The sequence below is a fragment of the Psittacula echo genome (assembly GCF_963264785.1).
Source record: "Psittacula echo genome assembly, chromosome: Z".
NCBI lineage: Eukaryota > Metazoa > Chordata > Aves > Psittaciformes > Psittacidae > Psittacula > Psittacula echo.
This window is the reverse complement of record NC_137742.1, coordinates 12,028,511-12,052,022: the sequence shown is the minus strand read 5'-3', so window position 1 is coordinate 12,052,022 and position 23,512 is coordinate 12,028,511. Positions and strand designations below refer to the sequence as shown.

At 50.7% G+C, this 23,512-nt stretch overlaps 1 protein-coding gene across 1 annotated transcript; it reads right to left on the bottom strand.

Annotated features, from left to right (window-relative positions):
- Nucleotides 1–652: 652 nt before the first annotated feature.
- Nucleotides 653–17,320, bottom strand: RUSC2 (RUN and SH3 domain containing 2; the record flags this gene model as incomplete). The annotated part of the gene is made up of 11 exons (XM_080638039.1): nt 653–833; nt 1,110–1,286; nt 1,918–2,914; nt 4,534–4,580; nt 5,654–5,759; nt 6,718–6,892; nt 9,466–9,542; nt 10,318–10,461; nt 11,662–11,862; nt 12,348–13,130; nt 15,349–17,320. The coding sequence occupies 11 exons, from the start codon at nt 17,318–17,320 to the stop codon at nt 653–655; spliced, it is 4,860 nt and encodes a 1,619-aa protein (XP_080494165.1).
- Nucleotides 17,321–23,512: the final 6,192 nt, after the last annotated feature.

The window sequence follows — 23,512 nt, the reverse complement described above, 5'->3', positions numbered from 1 at the left end:
ATCCCCAGGCCAGGCACAGCCCTGCACTGTGGCAGTGCCAGGCCACTTGGCCAGGTACAACGCAGCAGGAACCACTATAATATGTTAGGACAAGGCTGCTCCAGTGCGGGGGAGCCTTCCTTGTGGCCCCTAATCAAGCCACCGTGCAACCCATCAGCCCAGACTTGCAAAGACTTTGCCAACACACAGTGCTCCCAACCCTGTGGCTGATGATGTCAGGGATGCTGATGGCTGCAGATGTCAGTGCTACCCCCAGGGAGGGGACAGCCAGCACCCTGCACCCTCCAGCATGAATCTGAGCTGGGGTGCTGCTCTGGGAGGGTCTGCTTGGGTTCCTGCTATGTACGAGTCCATGGCCTATGGGTGCAGGAGATGGTGTGGGGTGGAAGGGGTTCAGGTGGTCCCCAGTGTGGCTGCATGCACGGCAATGCCTGGCAATACAAGGTGCAGCTTGCAGAAGACCCTGGGAGCCGAGTGGCCTTTGGCAGCTGCATGAGGAGGAGCAAGAAGGAACCACCTATGGTTACTGTATTCTGTAATGGCATGAAAGGTAAGAAACTAGCAAGAAGCTGTGTCTGTTCCCCTAAGCAGGGTGGGCTTTCCCAGAGGAGCCTAAGCAGCCCCTGGTACTGTGCTTGGCCCCCCAGCCACATTAATAGTCCTCATCCTCTGGGTGGGTGACATACATGATGGGCACGAGTCCCTCCTCGGAGCCAAGACTGCACTGCAGCCAGTCACCATCCACCTTGGAGATGACCTGCAGGATATCCCCTTTGTTGAAGCTCAACTGTCCTGCCTCGGTGGCAATGTGATGGCAAAGAGCTTTCACCTTGCTGCAGGCAGAGGGAGGCAAACGTTAGCTCACCACAGGACACTCACCCCAGGGACCAACACAAGCATAGAGGAGCAAAGAAAACACCTCCTGCCTCCCTCCCCAGCCAGGCTCCCAGCTCCCCTCACCTCCAGATTGCAGGGATGCAGCTGGATGCACAAGCTGCATCCCTGCCCCAAACCATCCCCTGGTCCATGAGGGGCAAAGCAAACTGCAACAGGCAGAGCCATGACAACCCCAACCCACCGTGTCCTAGCACCACAGGGTTGACACTCACCAGGCAGAGTGAGGAACCAGCCCCTGGGCCGGCCGTGCCACGGGGGTCTCTTCAGATGGCTCTGAGGGCTGAGGGGGCTCCGGCTCAGGAGCTGCTTCTCGCCACATGCTTGCTCCGACAGTCTGGGCTACCAGCTGAAACACGGACTTGTCCAAGCTCAGCCAGCCAGAGGGCAACCTGCAATAAGGAGACAGAGCACGTAGTGGCAGGGGAGCTTGCCTGGGGGTAAGGAACAGCCACGGTCATGCCTTAGAGATCTGGCTTCACACACTGCAGTTCCCAGTCTGTCTCCTGGAGACACACCACCAGCATCCTCCAGACACACCATGGCCTAGACTGGGAAGGACATTTGCAGCGTCCATAGAAGCAGTAAGGGTAGAGATGGAGAGGCAGTGTGAGGAGGTCTTAGCTACATGGGGCAACCTTGTGCCTTCTCCTGACCTGTTGTGTGCAATAGGGGTGGCTCCATGTTCGATTCTCCATATGTGTTTTTGTGAGGGATGAGGTGATGATGGGGCCATGCAGCAGAGTAGTGGTAGAGCTCAGGTAGAACAGCTCTGAGATAGATTAGGCAAAAGAGCCATGAGATGGATTAGGCAAAGGTAGGAGCCAAGGGGAGTGGTGGTGTAGGACGAATTAAGGCAGGCCAGGAGGCTGGCAGGGGTGGGCAGGGATCACAAACCCCTCTGTTCACACACTCTCTCTGATACACCACTGTGGTATATCCCAGTGGTGGTCTTGGCTTCCACCCACTCTGCTTAACCAGGCTAACCAGCCCTCCCCAGCCCCAAGCCATCCCTGCCCTTACCTGTTAGGCTGCCTGGGCTCTTTTTGCACCTTCCTGGACCCAAACAAGTGTCCCCACTTGATGGGCTGGCTGCTCTCTGATGCACTGGGGCTGCTCCCTTCTTGGGGGACTGCTGCTGCTGCTCCCACTCTTTGCTGAGTCCCAGCCTCCTTCTCCTTGCTGCGCTTCAGCTCTGTAACCACTGAGTCTGGGGGGCTGCCCATCCAGAAGGGCCAGCTCCACTCCTTCACCTCTTCGCTTACTGGTACTTGCTGGGGCTTTTCCAAGGGTTCTTCCACAACTTCAGGACTCGGCTTGTGGGCAGCCTTGGGCCTCTCCTCTAAGCTGCCCTCAGCAATGGGGCAAGCCTCTGCACCCTCCACCACCCCTTCGCGGGGAGGTGGTGCCTTGTGGGTCTCCACTGACCTGGGCACAGTGTTCAAAGCCTTCTTTTTCTTCTCATACCGGATGAACTTCGAGCCTTCAGCCGAGCCCTCAATGTAAATCTGAGAGCTCTGCATGAGCTGGTACCACCAGCCCGCCTGCTTGTCCTTCTTCCCCTCCCATGTGCTGTCTCGCATCTTCGTGCTCTCTCGCATCTTCTTCCTCTCTTCTTCCCTGTCACCATCCCCGCAGGAGGCCCCTACCCCCTTGACCCTCTCTTTTGCAGCTTGCTGGGGGCTGTGGCTTGGTGAGGTGTCACCATCCCTGGTTCCCACTTTGCATGCTTCAGGGGCAGTGCTGCATCCATCCGGATCCTCGCTGCTGCCCCGCGTCCGCATCAGCTGCAGCGTGGAGTGTGCAGAAAGCAGCAGGTCCTGCTTCACACGCAGCAGCTCCTTCTGCTGCTGCTGCTCTTTGCCCATCTGCATCAGGTGGTGCTCAAAAAGCAGGTCTAGGTTGAAGGGCAGCAGGGAGAGAGGCTGGAGCAGGAGCAGGAGCTCCTCGAAAAGAGGCTGGCACACGCTGTGAGACAGGCACAAGAAGCCCACCGGCTGGTAGTGTGCCAGGATGATATCTGTAGGGCAAGAGACATTAATTACAGCAGAGGCCCTTGCACCTTCGCCAAGCCACCAAGAAGCTGCTGAAGCCATGGGGAAAGGAGCTGGACACTTGGTGACAGCTGTGGCTGCAGTGTGAGGCTCAACATTGGGTCCAGAGCACCAGATGCTCAGTGAGCTCTCAGCAGATTGGCCCAGATCCTGCTTCCAGTTATGCCAGCAGCCAGGACCTGCCTGGCAGAGCATCCACCGGAATGACCTCTGCCATAAAATACCATGGGAATAGTGTGTGAATAAAGAGCATCAGTTTTGCCCAGAGAAGCTGTGGCTGCTCCATCCCCGGCAGTGTTCAAGGCCAGGCTGGACAGGGCTTGGAGCAACCTGCTCTAGTGGAAGGTGTCCCTGCCCATGGCAGGGTGTTGGAACTGAGTGATCTTTAAGATCCCTTCCAAGACACGTTAAATTTCTCTTTCGCACCTCCTGGAGATGAACAAAGAGATGCAGATCTCACTAGTACCAGTTCCTTGCTGAGAGGTGTCAGGGACAGTTGAATAGTCTTCCCAGGGACCTGTCTGGCTGCACTGTGGATCCTAGCAGAAAATGGACTAGCATTTCAACCTGCAGCATTCATCCTTCACTTTACTTGACCACATCTGCAGTACCCTCTGCCCCAGCTTTGTTGCCAGGTCTCACTCCCAGGGACTGAGTTAGGAGCAGGATTTATGAACTCTGTGAGATAACAAACTTACACCACAGACAGGACTTGCACCTTTCCTCCAACCCCTTTGCTAGGCCTTCATCATCCTGATAGCCCTAGCTTTTGCTCACACTGCCAGCTCTTAATGATGGCTTGAAACTGGTGGTCGTCTTCTACTCCAGAAAACCAGGATGCTTTCTCTTGCCACACTGCTCAGTATAAAGGCAAGTCTACTTTCCTGTCTGCTCCAGAAAGAAGTGCTGGCTGCCCATGAAAACCTGGGGAATGTCTGCTGTCAGTCCCCGGGAGATACTGGGCTCTTCTTGCAAAGCTCTGGGCTGAGCCCAGGCTGAGCCAGCAGCACTCTCTGGGCATCCATCAGGTTGAGGGCGCCTGTCTCACTGTGCACTTAGCACTCAGTCATGCTGCTTCTAGGCACCAGGCAGCTTGGTTGTGCTGCTGGGTTACATGCATGCTCTAGAAACGTTTCTCGTTGAAAAAAAAACCAGATACATCCAGTAAAATCTGCTTTTTGTTTGTCAGGAGGTTTTTGTTTCCATTTTGTTCCATTTCTCATGCCTGAAGGTTTTCAGCCAAGTGTGTGTATCTCTGTCTATACAAAGCTCTCAGACACTGGGCAGGGGACACAGAAATTCAAAGAGGGTCTCCTGTAGGTAGGTTGAGGGATCTTCACTGGAGGTGATAGCCTTAGGTACTAACTGCAGCTGGGAATGATGTGGTGGGAGCTGTGGTGGGTGCTGCATGGAGCTTGGACTTCCACCTAGGGCTTCTCTGGTATACTGGGACTGTGTACAATCTTGTCTTTCAGCTCAGAGCAGCCTAGGCTGAGAGACCAGGAAGAGAAATGCATGTTCCTCCTGTGCTCTACATTGTGCAGAGTTTGGCTCTCACTGCATCCCGCAGCCCTCAGGCTCTTACCTTCATGGTTGTAGAGGTGGTTGAACCAGAACTCCAAGGACCGGATACTGCAGGAAGGGAAAACAAGCAGGGAGAGAAAGAAAGAATGAAAATCAATTCACCCCCTTCAGCCTCACTGTTCTATGAAAAGGAAATGTGGCTTTAGAAGGGCATTTACACAGCATGAACCCGTGAACCTCAAGACTTAGTGAAAGGACAGTGGCTCACTTCTATCTGTATGCACTGACCACAGCCACCCAGCCTGTCACAGGTCCAACCAGTTTGCTTTGCATGAGGCATTGTGCGACTTATCCCTAAAAGCCACATATCCAGCAAGTTTCCTCACCATTTAGCTCCTATGTCCTTTTCAGAACTTAGCTTTGCTGAGAAGAGCTCACATGGAAGAAGCAAATCATCAACAAACATAAGACCATTGCTGAAGGCTTGGACCGAAATATGGTGGTATCTTGTGCCAGTATGGACAGCTGAGTCACCCTTGGTAGGGAGACCAGGGCAAAGCTTGGTCCTGCTTGTAGATGTCCTCCGACATTTGGAGATCTTGGGGACTCCATTGCCACTGCTGTTGTTGTGCTGTGCTCTCTTGTGGAGAGGAGTAGGGAAATACTATCCTAGCAGCACTCATCCCTTCACCAGCAGAAAGACATTGCTGGCTTCTTCTGCTTAATACTGTGTGTAGTGTGCATACACCTTATCCAACCTTGAAGGGCCAGCCTTGAGTCCTGGACCAGGGCAATTTCTCCTTCAGAGCCTCATGTCCTGGGATTCACTACAGCTCCAGGAAGCAGTGATTTAAGCTGTGATTTTCAGGAGTAATTTGTGTATATGTTATGTCTAACGTTGTATAAACCCTGACATACAGAGACTGCACACCTAATGTTATGGGGCTAAAACAAGCTGACAATGTTCGCCAGTGGGCTACAGCCATCGCTGCTCAGCTCTGGCCTGGCAGGGTAGGTTTTAAGCATTCTGGAGTTCCCTGAGGCTCACAGCTTCCTCCTTTCCTCACCTACAGCTAGGGAGCAGCTTACCAGGTTTCTTAGGTCTTTTCATTGGCAACTCTGCCTGCTTGCAGTCAAGGACCAGGACAGTGACATGCAGCCAACCCAAGGAGCCTACTTACTTGAGGAGACCAAAGATGAATGCATTGAACCTCATGCTGTGGTTGGTGAGCTCTGTGTACTGGCTGATCTTGCTATAGAGGCTGTGCAGCAGCTTGGTAGAGGGGCCTATGGAAGGAAGTAAGATGCTGAGATTAGTTGTGGTCAGCAAAGCCAAAACCGCATCACGGAAAGCAGCATCAAGGCAAAGACAGATGTCTTTATGTCTGTCTGGGTGCCTGTGCCTGTACGTGCATTGCCTCTTCGCCAAACACCAAGGTGAACTCACTCCATCCCAACAGTTAAGACTCCACAGGAGAGATGGCTTGTGGTCCGTGCCAGACTGACACTCCAAAACTCTGGGAGAGTTTCAATACCACAAGGACCTGCCTGCCACACTTCAGAGACAATCACAGCCCTTGACTCAAAATCAGCAGGTAAACAGAGAATTGTGGTGGGTGGTTATAATCTGGGGTATATGCAGTCACAGAGACAACCACAGAGCTGCAGATTTGCCACAGGCAGGCTAGGATACTTCCCAGCCCTGGATGTAAGCTCTTCATGATGCAGAAATCAGTGTGGCCCTGCCATCTGTAACCTCAGAAAGGAGTTTTCCTGGATGGCAGCCACAATCCAGGGTGCAGACTGGTGCTAGCAGAGGGTACAGATGTGAGAGCATGCTTGAGCCAAGAGAGCTGTGAGTGCAAAATTACTTACAGACCAGGCTAGAGCACAACTCTGCCTTATACAGTAGCTGTGCAGGACTAAAGATGAAGGTCCAGAAACACCCTGGAGACACAGAGGGGGAAAAGGGGCATTCTTTTTGTTTGTTTGTTGGGGTTCTTTTACTGCAGGATCCTGTTATAGGAGAATTCGTAAATTTCAGGGTAAATGACAATAAATATTTGGGCAGAATAGAGCAGTGGCTCTCCTGTCTTGCAAGATAAGATCAGGGTGCACCCTGTTCCATGCAAGTAGATGGGTAATAGTCTGCATTCCCATCTTTATAGTCCACCTTCCCCAGTAGCTCCCCACCACAACACAGGAGGACCACAGAGTGATGGGCATCATTGCACTCCCTCCATACCTAGCTGGGTGGATGCCTCCACCACGCTCCAGGGGATGTTCCTCCTTTGGCCAATGATCATGTCTAGGACATAAGCCTTGAGTCCGTCACTTAAAATGTCCCGGACAGCAGGACACAGGTATTTCAGGATGAGATGTCCCACGTTGGGGCTCACGGAGCTGTTCCCAAGTTTGGCCTAAAGGGCAACAGGCAACAAGGAGAGTGTTGGTAAGTACTCTACAAGGTACAAATGCATGCAAACAGTCCAGCCCCACTTGCCTGCTAGGCACCCAGCAGGCAATATCCAGGCTACAATGATGCTCTGCAGCTCCTTGAACAGGCAGGCCTTCCCCTTCACCTCTGCTGCCTCATACACCAGTTCTGGATTGATCTTTGCAAAGTCTGCCCCAGGGTGGGATGAGGCAACATCTCGGGAAGAGAATACCCCAGTTTGGGAAGAGGATATTCCAACTAGAAAGAACGACTGATTCTGCCTATAACAAGGCTGTCCGGCTGGAGGAAGAAAAGAGTAGGGGATTTTTCTGCTGCAGATTTTCTTGTTGCTATTTTTGAAGCATCCTGCAAGCCACATACAAACTACCAGCACTGAGGGGTTAAGGAACACTTAACTCAGTGACATGTCATGCTATAATTCCTAGGGATTACTATAAATAAACAGGGTGAGGGCAAAATGGATGGTCAGAGCTCAGGTTGAAGTGAGGAAGCATGTAAGAGCCCAGCATCCATAGAGCAGAGGCATATTCTGCTGCATACAGTCTTTGGGCTGCTGAGGGGTGTATACAAAGGGGTCAGCCCCAGGCCTTGCAGGTGATGTTGGTGGTCCAGGCAGTTGTGTTCAGCTCATAGATTTTACCAGCTGAGATGGAATTACATTGGCCAGTTGGCACAGGTCCACAAAGGCCCTGAACTGAGGCTGAACCTCTGAGTCAGGAATAATCCCATCAGATCCACTGAGCGTGGGAGCATCAGGGATGGGTGCTGCCTTTTGACAGGTGAATGCTCAGCCCTTGGCACACTGATGCATCATGAAACTCCAGGTCAAAACCAAAGTGTTGTCTGGTAAGTAAAGGAATGGGGGAATACTGCAAGTATTCCCCAAACCAACATTGCAAGAATAAGAAATTCATATGAAGCCTTAGAAAGCTGTGGGAATCCCAACAGCTCTGGTTACCCTGCACAGCAATCTCTGCATCAACAACAATTGTAATTAGCAGCAAATTACCCTGCACTCTGTGATAAGATTGAATGGGCTTGGAATCTGTCCCAGTCAGATGTCTTCTTGGAGATGGCACTCCAGAGCAGTTGTCATGTCCAAATAATGTCACATTGCTGCCCCAGAGTCCCCTGGCTGAAGCAGAGCCTTCACCATTGAGAGGAGGCACCACTGACGTTCATCGAGAATGGCATTTGCCACGGTGATTACAATGTCTGGCTGATTAACAGCATCACTTAGAAAAACAAGACTTTGTATAAGCAATATATTAATATATTCCTTAGTAACTACCTTAACCTTGGAAGAAGAACTGAATGACTGATAAAGGGAGAACATCTGCACCAAAGGGTGCTGAAGACACAAGAAGTACTAGAAAAACAAATAGTCAATAAGGAATTGCAGTAACTGGGTGAAAGTTAAAGGCAGCAGGAGAGGATTGTGACCACTGAATCAGTTCAGGACTGGAAAAGCCTGTGTCCGTCGTTTGTTGTGTCCGTTGTCTCCCGTGACACTATCACACATGCTAATTTACATGACAAGCAAGGACAATTTACCCAATAGAAGATAAAGTACTAATTAATTACATATTTGGTAACTTCCAACGAATGAAAAGCAATTTCTTTGTTCTCTGAAATGTATATAATGTGCTGTACGCAAACTAAGGTGCGTCAGCTTTGTGGAGCTTGCACCGAGCACCCTATTTTGCAAGAGAGCTGACAATAAATTACCTTGACTTTGTGTGTGCACTGGTATTTGCCCACCAGGTTATGATCCCACTTTATGGACAACACCACAATCATGCCACATATCACAAGACTGCAAACACTGCCTGGCACAGACAGAAGCCAACTTGCTTTGCTTTTGTGTTATTTCAGAGATGGGAGATGAGGGGAGCACAGGCTAAAGACAACCAGACCCACAGGCAACCTAGACGCACTGTGAAGCCAGTGGGTTCATGGCAAGGGCCATGGGGGGATGCACACCTGCCCCAGTGAATGATGACTTTTTTATCATTATGGAGCCCTGTGACACAGAACAGAATCAGGGGATCATGGAGGAGGGAGACACAACTCTCCACTGTATGAGAAAAAAGAGCTGGCATACTGCATCCGACAAGAAGTCCTGCAGGCTCGTATTCTTCCTTATAAAGAGCCATGAGTGAGTACATAAGAAAGAGTCAAATCAGAGCAAACGTATGTAATACTTGCCCTTAATACTCTTGCAGCCTACAACTCAGAGACTCCCTATGCTGGAAATTATTCTTGTGTGTTTAGTAGACCTCATTGAATTTCCCTTCCCTGTTTTTTTCTGATCTTCCCTAAAATCCACATACCCTTTTAGCATCCCCAGCATGATGCAGTGAGGATAGTCATAGGTTTACTATCTGCTGCGTGGCGTACTATCGCCTTTGTTTGGTTTATTCTTGGTACTACTACCTTCACTGGATAACCTGCAGGTTTTGACTGGAAGAGAATGGAGAGGCAGTCTTTCTCCATCCTCTCCATGCCACTCATGATGTTGAAAGCAAGACATACCTTCACCCCTGGATCCCTGCTGGTTCCAAAGTGAGCCACAATCAGGTCAACAGCAGTGTTGATGGCCTTCACCAGACCTAGAAGGAAAGAAAAAGTCAAGAGAGGTGCCTGAGGGGCTTCTAGGACAGATGCAGACCGAACATTTCATGAAGAAATCAGGCAGGGGCATTTCAAGCCCATGTTAGTGCATGTGCCTGCTCTACCAAAACCACACAGAGTTCCCCCTAACTCCTCATTAGGACACCCCTTACCTCTGAAATTATACCAAATCAGGTCTGAACAACTCACCCCCTAACCCTGCCCCTAGCATGGCTCTCATCACAACCATATGTTGTCTGCTTTGAATCCTCTATTCCACCCTTTTGCATAAATAGTTTACCATGCAGGACTACCAGTCTTACCATGCAGACCTTTTGAAGTACAAAATCTCAGGCAAGCATGTCTGCAGCATCACACAGGTACACAGGTCTACCCTTATACTGAGACAAGGACAGCAGCATACCCTGCTTTAGGGTCATTCAGCTCTGCCTGCTTGCTCTCTTTCTTGCGGGCTTAAGATCCTTTCTAATCATACTTCCTGCAACAAGCAGCTCAAACATACTCTGTGGCACACTGCATGGTGCAGAAACCACATGAACCTGCCGTGAAAACAGCCATCAGTCCAGGGGACATGTGTTTATGATGCTGCAGAAGAAGGTCAGGGAAAGGAACCATTGTGTCTACAGAGATGAGATGAGATGAGATGATATGAGATGAGATGAGATGAGATGAGAAGAGATAAGACAGAGAGAAGCACTGTTCACCATACGTTGATATGTCACACTCCCATGGGTGATAGATTCACGGACTCACCCTTCTTCTGCAGCAAGTCAATGGAGATGGACTCTGTGTTGCCATCTGGAGAGAGGCAGAACTCAGCCGGGGGTTTCTCTGCTAGTGAGAAGTAGTCAGGGAAGAAGTCAGTGTAGGTGAGCTGGAGTTGCTTCATAGACTGTCCTGCAGGGCCAACACAGGGGAGGAAAGAGTCACCCACAAGCCCTTATACCAAAGCCTCTCCCCACTATTTGCTTTTCCCAGAAGAAACCTGCACCAGCTGCAGTCTTCACCAGCCTGTCCAAGGCCGTGACAGCAAGGCTACAGGCTTGTTACTCTCCTAGCAATGGTTTGCAATGTACAGTTGAACCCACTGCCCTCCCAACATCTAGCTACAGCTTCAACACGGGCCTATGAGCACTGGAAGATGCTGTGGGAGGTTCACCTTCCCGAGCTGGTGGTAAGAAAAGCCTTACTGCAGCAGACTCTCAGGGCTGCTGTGTGGATAGCCCCAGCAAGTGGGTTCACAAGACAAAGGTATGCACAGGCAATAAACTACTTGTCTTCTGCCTGTCCCCTGGGATGGCCTCTGTTTTCAAGGGGTGACATCTGCAGGAGCTCTTTGATATACTTGATTTGCATCTGGTTGGTTCCCTGGCTCTGTGCTAGGCATCTTCCCATGAACGAATGATGGAGAAACTGATTGGGTTGACAGATTGAAGTGTAAAGCTTTGGGAAATTCTCCCCATGACTCGAGGATGGCCTGAAGAATGCTCACCCTCCAACAGATAGGCCACACTGCTCTTCCCAAAGGACTCTCACTGGTTCAGCCAAAACCAGCCTGTCCCTTTCAGTGCTTCCTGCACAGGTTTTGTAGATCAGGGAAGACAGTAAAGGCAAATCATGGAGAAGACAGAGTCCCATGGAGCCCTGCAGTGCTGCCAGCTGCCTATGAAAGCTACAGCATAGCATGCTACTGGGGTTGGGGCAGGTGGACGGACACTGTGGGGCACAGACACAATACCTCTAAGGGCCACAGCTCCTGTGTGAGACATGAAGTACAAGCTGGACACAGGCCAGGAGCGCTTGCTTAGGTCTGAGCAGGGTCTCGGACCATTCACTTTTCCTTCAATCCAGCCCAGGGGTGGACCTGACTTCTCTCAGTTCATGGAGAAGAAGGGACGCTCCACACAGATTATACCCATCAGTGAGGTAATTTTCACCTTCCTCTTGTACCCCTTGGCCCCACTGTGAGCAGATGCATCATCCCTCCTGTTCTGAGTATGCAGAGCAGTGATGAAGCCAGGCTGAAGCCCCAAGGGATACTGACCCTGAGCCCCAAGGACACCTCCCAAGCCCACCCAGCAGAAAGGTGTTGCCCACCGTTCAGCTTGCAATGGAAGTGGCTGGTGTTCAGAGTGCCAGGGAGCTCAAAGATGGGGTTCCCCCGGTTCAGCCGAGGCTCTTGCTGCCTCTTGTCAAGGCTGCCTCCTAAGCTGGGCAGCCCCGAAACGCGGTCCAGACCCAGGGGGTTCCTCCTCCTGTACTCGCGCCACTTCAGTGCTTGGGGAGAGAGGTGGTTCGCTAGGATGCCGCAGGCAGTGAGCACCAGACGGGAGGATGTGAGCAGATGTGGAAGGGAAATGGGGGGAGAAAAGATGAGAAAAAGGAAGGACAGAGAAAGAGAGAGCACATTAGTTAGAAGTTCAGCAGCGTTTATGTTAGCACACCTACACAGAGGGAGGTGAAAGCCACAGCCTAGCAGAACAGGGAAGGAGCCTGGGTGGCCTTACAGCTGCAGGCATATAGGAGGCAGATTTGGGGTGTGAGCACCTGGCATGGGATGCTGTAAAATCAGCATTGGATGCTGTTCTTTCAGAGACACACAGCGTAGGAATCAGGACTGCAAATACATGCTCTTAGTGTAGGACTTTCTTTTGCAGTCAAAGAGATGGCAGGGGCTTGTTGGGCAATTTTGCACTGGGTTGTGGATATAAGAGAGGATGGTACTACAGGGAACAGCCATAGCCATAGGGAGCTGGAGATATTCCTGTCAGATGGGTACCTACCATTGACAGGCCGTATGCCCATGCTGCTCAGGGGACCAGAACTGCCAGTCTCACTGCCACTTCTCCAGTGGGGATCTGCATGGCCCCCTGCTCTGCTCACACCACCCCCCGAGAGGGGTGGGAGGGACCCACTGTGGAGTCGGTACTCAGAGAGCGGTAGGCTTGGCTCCATCACTGCCTCCTTCTTGGCAACCAGCTTGGGGTTCTCCTTTCTCCTCAGGGCATCAGCTTTGGTGGCTTGGGAGGGCTGCATGGCACTGAGAGCAGGGGAAGACCCTGTGGGAAGCAGGCTGGCGGAGATGGGGCAGGACCTGCTCCTGGGAGGCTGGGTCTCTTCAGCTCTCTCCAAGGTGGGTGAGGAAGAGGAGTCCACGCTTTGAAAGAAAGGCACATTGCATCGCACAGGGGAGTAACTGCCCAGGGGGGACGGCCGGGTTGTCTCGGGGGCAGGCTTCTTAATGCTGCTGTCATTGCGGGATGCAGCTCCATCCACCGAGCGCTGGGTCAGCAGCGTGCTGTGGGCTTGGCTCCCCGACACCGCTGCCTGCTCCGTCGAGGTGGTTGAGGCTGAGCACTGGGCATTGGAGGAGATCTGCTGGCTGGCAGGCCGGTTGCAGGACAAGCTGTAGAGTTGGGAAAGGCTGGAAGCGAAATGGCTGTGCAGGGCACGGGCCTTGGGTGGCTTGTTGAAATGGTGCTGGAAAACAAAGGGCTGGATGGGCAGAGTCGTGGGACGCTGGTCCTTGCTGTAGCGTACCACAGGCTTGCTGTCTGTGCCACCACCTTTGGGAAGAGAAAGGGGGACAAGGTGTAAGGATGGGCAGAGGGACAAGCATCATCAGACCTACAGATCAGACCCAAAAGGGAATGTGCTGTCAGCTTCAGGAGGATGAGCTAGAGGCACATGCAGAGTGGTTCAAGGCTGAACTGCTTACACAGATCATAAGCTGGCAGGGTAAAGACATGTGGCCCCGAATGCAGAGTTCCTAGCTGTTGACAGCTGTGTGATAAAGTAAAGCATTGCACCAAGAGCTTATCTCCCCTGGTAGGGTCACCAGTTTCACATTCCTTGACCATCCCTTGCTCCCGGGACAGCCTAAAGTCATGGCTCCAAGTGCCTGCCCTCAACCTGTATGATCTCTTATCCTGAAGGACTGTCCTTTCCCACACCTGTTGAGAACTCACCTAGCTGAGCACAAGCATTGCTTCAATAGCACTGCAGCTCTGAATCCCACATTGCATTTGGTGCTGTTGGAAAGGCTGCTGGATTTCCCGTCTCCCTGCATCTTCTTTCCCTGTAATTGTTCCTCCTCTGAACACACAACTCCCTTCATCCCCCTGCCTGTGCCAGACCTAAGGTGGATGTCCCCAGCCAAATCAGGACCACAGCAGAAACAAGAGAGCTTCCAGCATTGCAAAGCACAGGTCTGCTCCATCAAATGATGGACAGGGATTTCCTGAGATAGTGTTCTCCTGATCTCCTATGTATGTGTGCCCCCAGCTCCTGATAGGGCCACAATATCCAGAGAGACACCACAGAAGTGTGACACAGTGCACAACACACACAACACTGGGTGCACGCATGGGGCTGACTGGGATCCCTGATCACCAGCCTCGATGCATCCCAGTGCAGTGTGGCATCTTCTGTCTTGCTTCCCCCCTGACTCTTCCAGCCCACAGCAAATCCTGGGACAAAGGACCCATCCGAAGCACAGCCTTGGTGTTACCTGGTGCCTGTGGAGTGTGCTAGGCCTCTCTTCCTATAGCTAGCTTTTAGCTTTTAGGCTTGTTTTCCTTCTAGTCCATTCTCAGACCCTCTAGGCTTGCATCCCTATCAAGGCAGAGGGGAAATGCTGGGATATATTTCCCTAAGAGCTCCTATCTGTCTACTGCTCCCTGAGCAACTCTTGCTACTTCCAAACACTGCCTCTGCAAACCAAGAGGGCTGCCTCCATGCTGCCATCGCTCAGCAGAGGCCTGCCTTCCTTACCATCCCACACCAAGCACACATTCAAGACTCAATAAACAAACCGGACAATACCTAAAAGACTCTTGCTCCAAAGGCCAAAATCTCTCCCATGCCTGCCATGGCAATGAATGCCATGTACTTTCTACCTCCTGCCAGAAATCTGCAGGGCATTAAATGGAGACAGTCTGGTCCTTGGCATGCTAGGGGCTGTCTACTGCATTTTAGACAGGCTCTCACCTATGAAACAGGTACAAGAACCCTCTAGGGCAGAGAGAGAGGTCTGCCATGCTGGAGAAGTGGCCGTACCTCTAATAGGGCTGTCACAGAGCTTCCTCACAAGGACAAGCGACAGCAATATCAAGGTGGAAAGCAATTCATGCATTACAGGCTTTCCTGCAGGGGTAACTGTGACAATTACCCTCCATGGGAAACCTTGCTGCAATCCAATGCAGGAGGGTATAACCAAGATACTCCAGCAAAGATACACAGCTCCTCCAATCTCTGCAGGACTCATGATTTAAATCCTGGCAGAGACTGTGAGCTCCCTGCCCCTGCACTGAGAGAAGACTGATGGCTATGCCTCTCCCCTCTCCACCCCTGCCCCATGTAGCTCCGAAGAAGAAAGGCTAAAAGCTCCTCAACGGCTCCCTTCCCGTCATCTTCTGCGAATGACTTTGCTGTGCATCTTCACACCTCTGTCTTAGGAGCTAAAAGTGAGTGATTCCCATGGACTGGGGGAGTACAGCACCCTGGAGGGGAGACAATCCTCCAAGTTGTAATGACATGTTCTCCCTTACATGACAGGTTTGCACAAAACCATAAGAGGCTTTAGAAATAGAAGGACAAGACACTTGCACTGATCAGGGTCTGAAATAAGCACAGTAAGGCTTTGTCCCAGGGGGTGGTAGACCAAGAAACAAGCTGCACAGGCACTGGTCTCCCATTGCCATGCAGATTCATCTGTGGCTACCCTCATGTCCCAAAGAGCAGCCCTTCTTTTTACTTCTCCATTCTACCTGGTTTGGTCCTTACCGTCTGCTCGGGCTCTAACATCTCTTTGTCCGTGGCCACCGACAGAGCCACCTGAGAAGCTGGCATCTGCTTCCATCAGCAGGGAGAGAGAGGCTTGCTCACCTGCCCCATGCCCACTGGGGACCTTCTCACTGGAGACTGAGTCTTTAGTGGAACACAAAGCCTGGCTGTCCCCGAAAGCATGATTCAAACAGAAGCCCTCACAGCTCCGATTCAGGCCATGGATGAAGGACATGGGTGGAAGACTCTGGCTGCGGCGAGCTCTTTCTTCAAGGAAGTTTGAGCAATCCCGCTGTGTCTCAGGGATAGGTGAGAACTCCAAGGAGGAATCACCACTGGACCGAAGTGGTGGGGAGATACCATTCTTTTTCCGGCCTTTAGCTAGTTCAGCAAAAGACGTCACTCGCTTTGGGGGAGAGCTCTGGATGGGTATTGCTGGGCTTTCGCTCAGCTTGACCGGGCAGCTCACCATGCGCTCCAAGGAGCCCAGCCTGCCGCTGGGACTCCTGTCCAGGTTCTGATCATAGCTCCTGGAGCGCTGCCGGCTTGTGTTGAGGTTAGGTGGTGACACATTCACGTACACCTGACCCTCAATCATGTTCTGGGTGGATTCTCCCTTTGCCTGTTCTTCACTGTGCTCCACGTTGCCCTCTTCTTGCGTCAAGTCAGGCCTTCTGAACAGATAGTATTCAGTGGCCTGGGCTGGGCTACCTTTGGTATGGTCTTCTGAGCAACTAGTTATGGAAGATCCTGCTGGGCTGGGGGATGACTGGGAAGACAAGTCACATGTGACTAACTTGTAATAATTCTGAGTGGCCACAACGAGCCGTGCTTGGCTCTGGAAGCAGGCAGTGAGGTCCGAGCTCTCTGAAGTGCAAGGCTCACAGTGGAGGTGGTAGGAGTTGCAGTTAGCATCAAGAACGGGTGAAGAGGAGTGTTGGCACCCACATGCCTTCCCTGAACTCTCTGGGTTATGTGACTCGCAAGACATCTTGGATTCTGTGGGCGATGAATGCAGATCCAGGTAAAAAGCCCCTGTGTCTGAGTGGCTGCAGAAGGAAGAGTCACAGGACAGGTTGGCTGAATTCAGGTTGGATTGAGACTGGCCATTCATTTTGTTGTAGAGAGCGCTGAAGTTCACCAGCACCCCATCAGAGCTGTTGCAGGAAGAGTCACTGATGTAGCCCATCTGCTGGTCAATCACTTCAGATTGACTTGATGAACTGTAGCAACGACAGTGCGGGAGCTCCAAGCTGGAACAGCTGCACGTCCGGCTGTGCAGAGCATCCTGATTCCTCAGGGATTCACCCGTGTTCTGGTTCCACTCCTGGTCACCACCATCAAAGGAGAAGCTGGAGGCGCTGCCACGATGGCAGCTGCAGTCATCCAGATCCATGCGTTCGGAGGCCTGGTGGCATCTGTTCGCGTTGTTCCTCTTCTGGATGTCGTCACTGCTGATTTTGTCCTCTTGTCCGTCCACCACACCGGACCGGCTGGCCATGTTCCAGGATTTCACAATGTTGTTGGAGTCGTGGAGGTGAAAAGGGGGCAAGGCCAGCTCGTGCAGATGAAAGGGAGGTTTGCCAGCCACAAGTGAGTTGTGAAGGTGGAAAGATTTTTGGCCCAAGTCATCCCCAAATACACCGAGGTCTTCACCCTCAGTCAGCAAGAAGGGGTTGTGTCTCTTACTGACACTAGGGACAATCAATTCCCTCCCTTTGCCTTCTTTGTTGTCTGAGGCATCTGCTGAGGTTTCGGAGGTATGGAGAAAGCTGCTGTAGACCAAGGAGTCAGTCTGTGAAAGGTCTCTGTCTGGAAGGGCAGAGGTCCGAGTCACGCTGAGCTCTGGCTGGCAGAAGGGGTTGGTCCTTTTGCTCATGGAGCAGCACTGTCTGTCAGGGACCTGGCAATGGACCAGGGGAATGTGATGGACAATCAGCGTCTCGCCAGTCAGTTTGGGTGGACTATCCATGGTGGGGAATGTTCTTCAGGGCATCAGTTAAGCTGGTGCTACCCATGGACAGGTAAGCCTTCACATGAGAGGCCGGGAAGACACTTCTCATAAGAGAATTCAGGTACCTAGAGAGTGAGACAGAAACACAAAGGAAGTCACCTCTCAGGAAAGGCAGTGACTCTTTCAAGCACCCTTGATTTGTCTGAAGACTTCATGTGCTGACAAGAGCCAAACAGAGCGGTCCTTGTGAGCACAAGTACCAGAGCACTAAGTCCTGAGTCATCCTTCTTCAGGGAAAGCATCACAATGTAAGACAAACAAGTCCCCCTGCCTGCAGACTCCTGGGACAACACTTGTGCTTTCAGCTGACCCCTCTCTAGCTTATCTGAAGTAAATAGCTGATTTCACTCAAGTGGCCAAAGGGCTGCACAGGCTTTGGGCCAGCTGAAGACCTTGCTGCGGATGGCACTGTATGCTCACAGGAAAACATGCGGACAGCACAGGGTCTGAAATGAAGCGCTGCACTCTGATGGAAGCAGCTCATCTTCTACACTGGATTTGCCTCTCTTTAGGAACCTCGAATTTCCCTTTAAGAACCAAACAGTGCACTGTGCTGCCAGACCTTGCAAACTCAGAGACACACAGTTCCAGGCAGAGAATGTAAAGCAGGAGCAGACTGGAATGGGAAAACAGAAACAACCATTCCTCTCCAAAATCCATGAGATCCTGAGCACCTTTAATGGTGCCAGAGAAGCGTGCCAAAGTATGCAACCACTTATGCACCCACGGGCTTCTTATGTGAAAAGGAGTGGATGACTTCAGTGGGGCCATGGGGAGCCATTGGTGATGGTTACATAAGTCCCATGAAGCACATTGCCTTCTGCTGACCTACTGGTGGCTAAGCTTCAGCTTGGAGTAGTTCCTTTTGTGATCTGGGGTGACTGGTTCACAGTTCTCTGGCATTCTGCCACATTACTTGTGGCTTGTATCTGGTTATTTTATTACCTGCTGTACTTGATAACAGTACGACTGCCACAGACCACAGTCCCAGCAGCTGTACAGGCAGGGCTTTAGGTGCCCCAACTCCCTCAGTGTTCAGTACATAGCAGGTTCTCATAAAGCCAGAGGAAGACGTTCACCAGCATTCACTATGGAAAAGCAGAGGATGTTCATTCTTCCTTCCCCACCTAACCCAGGGGTACAGCCTGCAGGCACCTCCACGACAGTTTGGGGGGGGTTCCCCTCCTGCCTTCCCTTCTACACATCAGAGAAGCAGAGGAGTCTATGGGAGAGCAGGTAAGGCAGCAAGGAGAGGGAGAAACTATAAAAGACAACAGTGATCCAGGATGATCCTAAGGGAATAAAAACTGACCTAGTGCTCTCATACATCCCCCACTTGTTCTGAAAATCCTGGCGGAAATACTCTTGGTCAGCAATCCACATCCCATATCGTATACGAGCATCCTCAGTACTCACAGCGTCCTGACACCACATACTGTGATCCAGCTCTGGCCTCCTGGACCCCAGGTCTGCTGCCAACACTGCCCGTTAGACTCCAGAAAGTGTTATTCACGTTACCTATCTTTGCTTACCTTACCCCCGCATTTGTGACAATAATGGGTTGGATGATAATAGACTTGGAGCAGAGCTGCAAAGGCACATGGCAGCCAAAGAGGGAAATTGAGAAATGTGGGATAAATTAAGTTAGAACAACAGTATAAACAATGAGACAGCTCAATAGAATGATCAGGAACTTCAGCTCTTTCAGCTTCATGGCATAAGAATGGCAATTGGAAGATGCTAAAAATAGATATCAAAAGAAGCACTTTCCTCCCACACATAGTAGTGCTTCTCACAGACATGGGATGATGCTGGCAGGAAAAAATATATAAAGATGGAAACGGACCTAGCATTTACAGTAAACAACCAATGATGTAAGATTTAATGCAAACACCCGGGTTAGCATTTGGACAAGTCTTGTGGTATACCAGAGATCATCATGAGGCCTACATGAGGAGCACACTAACAGTCATGCCTGCTTCTGCTGGGATGCTTCAGCCAGCATTAGGCTCTGAAGCAGAGAGGTCACCAGGATCACTTGGAAAACATCCAGCTGGATTACAGTGCGACCATAAACTTTCCCCCACCTATTAGTCTCCCTAATGCCCATATCACCCTTTGCTCCCCTTTCAGTGACTCTTCTGTCTTACAAGTCTTTGGCTCTTCTCCCACGGCACTCATCACAGAGGCTGAGGGGAATGAGTCTGTGCTCACCCATGTTCCTGGGGGGAGATCTTTTACATCAAGGATTCCCCAAATCACATTGTTCAAGAATCACCGTGGCTAACAGCAGCCTCTGCCTTTGTGCCTAGCACATACACATGATGAAAGTGGTGCTCAATAGCTGGGGCATTTTTCATGCCCCCACCATTTGGACCTTGTGAACCACCAGTGGTACATGTAGAAGCCCGAATTTATCCTGTCTCTCTCTGCCTTTGTAGCTGATTGTTATGCTTAAATCACATCTCTCCATAAGCCTTTTATATATCTTGAGTGTTTCCACAATGCAACCACTTGATAAGCATCATTTTGAGGACAAAGACCGTGATGAGAGCGCACTTCACTGCTGAAGCACTGTGTCTCTGCTGCCTCTGGGAAATGGCTGCCTTGGAGCCAGCTTCCAGCACCAGCACCAGCCTGCTGACAAGCAACACACACTTCACATTGGTGCAGACGCTGCTGTGGGAGGACAAGTCTTGCACAGGCACACTTTGACATTTGCCAGCAAAATGTCAGGAGAGCTGACACATGGCCATTTCCCAGCTATCCCTCCCAGAGCTCTGCCTGCAACACACAGCTCTGCCCAGCTATTCGATCTCAGTGGCAGCACAGGCTCCCTGGGTGGACTGTGATTCACTGGCTGTCACAGATGCGGCAGCAGATGGATGCCCACTCTGCCTGCACCCACAGCCTGCTCCCAGCACAAGGCTCTAAGGCCCAATATCATGGGTGGCACACAGCCAGCTCCTGCTGGGAGCCGTTCTGACAGCTTTCCTAGGGATATGCATGGCTTTTTGTGTGCACTAGATATCCCTCTTTTCGCCCCATGATTTGTCCTGTATTTGGGATGTGCGGAGGTTGGCAATGGCACTGCCAGTGCAGGGATTATTCAGTTCCAGAGGACCCTCCCTGGCTGCATCATCCCTTGACATTCCCTCCCTGATTCTGGAAGACTGTAGAAGGATCCTCCCTGTTCCTATTCAATGTCTGGTAGGTTCGGATTGATGCTGGGCAGTAAAATCCAGCAAACAGAGTAGTTTCAGATTCTGCTGGCTTTGACCAGCTCTTTGCAAAGCACTCACACCCCTTCGCAAGGGGAAATTTCCAGATGTGCATATGCAGTGTGTATATGAACACATTTAGTCATATCATTTCATTCCCCTTATTTATTTGCAACAGAACAAGCCCACGGCATGTTGAATCCTGATCAGTCCTACAATCCTATCAATCGCACAACAGCAAGCACAGCATCCAGCGATGATCCCTACCTAGAAAAGAGTGTCATGGTACCGAAAGGCAGGGAGGCACGCAGGGGGCACCATGACTCCAGATACATCAGTACAACAGCCATTTTATCTTCAAATGTCAAAATCCCGTGCCTTCTCCCCACTGACGCCATCTGCTCCTACATGGGAGATGTGGCTGTTTATTCAGTCAACTCTTCTTTGGGGTGCTAAGGGTTATTTGCAGAATGCATAGGCCAGACATTACCTGTGTACACTCCATTCTAGTCAAAACAGTATGGAGCAGAGAAGGATGGCTTTTTGTGAAACACTTATGGTGTGATGTGGAGTTGCTCAGGAATGCTTGGACCCCCATATGTATATATACATATACATGACAGAAACTCCTTAGCTGCAGCAAGGCTCTTGGTAAACAGGAGGTGAATGCTGAGCAACAAAGGATGGATCTGAGAGCTGCTTATCAAGCTGTGTCTGTGCTTTAGAAAAGAGGCAGCACACTGCAAGTAACAGGGGCATGCAGCACCTTGAGGAGCTGAGCTCTTCAGGCTCTGCACTTTGTGCCTTTTAAGTCTTTGCTGAGCACTACACAGAGACCTCCAAATCCCTCCTCTGTTGTACCCTCGAAGACTGATCACATTGTTATCTGTTACTGCTCCTGCCACTCTTTTGGAGTTCCATCATTGATTGTTTAATACCCTGCTCTGCTCAGTGCTGTCAGTTGCATACATGGGGCAACTGTTCAACACACCGTGATGCAAGTTTCCTTGTGAAATGTAATGCAATTCTGCTGGAGGCATGTGAAGATTTAAGAAATAAGTATGATTTAAATGCAAAAAAATTGCACATACAGCATGGAGGATAAAAAGGCAGGAGCAAGACCATCAGAACTGTCTGATGGAGGCAATGATGGCTTTTTGGAGGTTGGCTTTTTTGAACAGGGTACTGTTTCTAAAAATCTCAGTCATTTCAGCTACAAAATTGAATGCCCAATGGAAGCCTTTAACTGTAAAGTTTCTTGCTCCCTCTTTCTTAATGGCTATGGTTTCACTGTCATCATCGTCTTCCTCAGATGGACCCCAATCCATCATGTCACCCGAGGGTAAAGATGGAAAAACAGGGTTAAAAGCTTGTCATTGAGATTCACAGATGAGCCAGCAAAAATCCTTTTGTTTTTGAGCTGCTCATTCTTTGAGGGTTGTTCCATGTGAATCCCTGACTCCTACAGAGCATTTGCATTAACATGCCTAAAGAAACCACACACAGCTCTACAAAACCAGCACCAGCAAAAACGATGCAAAAAGCAATGGTTTGTGTGAGCTTGCAGGCAGGGGCAGCATCCAGACATCTCCTCTTTGCTCCCTGGGGAGAGGGAGGTTCAGTTTATTTCCTGTAAGTCCACATCCAGGCAAACCAGCTGGGAGATGAAACAAAACTGAAAGCCACTCTTCAGACAGCATGGGAGATCTCACAGCCCACTGGTTCCAGCACCAGTTTCCAGAATCCTGGTAATGCACTCACTTAGTCTCTGCCCCAGCTTGGCCATTCCAAAAGCTGCCAGAAAATACTGAATAATTAAAAAAAAAAAAAACAAACCACCAAAACCCCCAAAACAAACCAAATAAACAACAACAACAACAAAAACCAAGCAACAACAAACCCCAGGAAATTCCAGAGAGCTGGAAAGACTTCAGGGAGCACCATAGTGAGAAGGATGGGGCCAATGGCACAGGGTGAGTGGCCTGGGGTCTGAACCATCAAGGTGAGTAAGAAGAGGGTGGAGGTGAGGAAGCCTGTAGAGGGTGGGTCTAGCTAGTGGTATTTGTTTGGACATCCATTTATTTCTCGCCAGCTAATATATCTCTGTCAAATTCATGCCTTCATTAAATGCTTTAGCAAATAATCCAGCATGTTTAATGAAAGAATAGGTGTAAAAGGAAATACTAGCTGTTTGACTCATCCTAAACCTCCAGCTCTCCTTCCCTGACTCTGGGAACAGGGAGCATAGTGAGGGTGGTCTGCCTGGTCCCAGGGCAAGTATCTTAGAGCTCAGTGTATAAAGGGGGCTGCATCAACATAGAAAGACTAAATACTTCCTAAATTTCTCATGCTGGTTCCTCTTGTGGTGCTGAGCAAGCATGATTCCTGAAAAGATCACTTCCCTTTTCTTTCCACAATGAGGTGCTGCCTAGGCCAAGGCTTTTTCCAGAGGCTTCCAGGACAGCCTGACTAAGCCCATGATTGATGCATTGTTACATCCCAGGACGACATAGGATTATGATGTGTTCAAAATGGAAACTGCAGCACGTGACAATCAATCACAGCCCTTGCGATCATGACAGCAAGGAGCAGCGCAGGTCAGAGACAAGGGGCTGGCTGAAAATAAGCAATAGGTAGTATGTATACTCTTGCTGATGACCCAACCAGCATGAGGCAGGTGCTGCCTCCCAGTCAGAGGAAAAGCAGCGCCAGCTGCTTTGGGCATTTTGGGTTACACAAGACATCAGAAATAGCTTAAGCAGCAGATCCATAGCGGCCAACACTGAATCCTGACAGCGACCGAACCAGTTTCTCCCATTTCTGTGCTGTCTTGCTCCGTGACTCATCATCTGGCATGTGGCACTCTGCAGGAGCCACTTACAGGTCGTGACTCATGAGCATCCACTGAGGTGATCTAGGCTGGAATCGG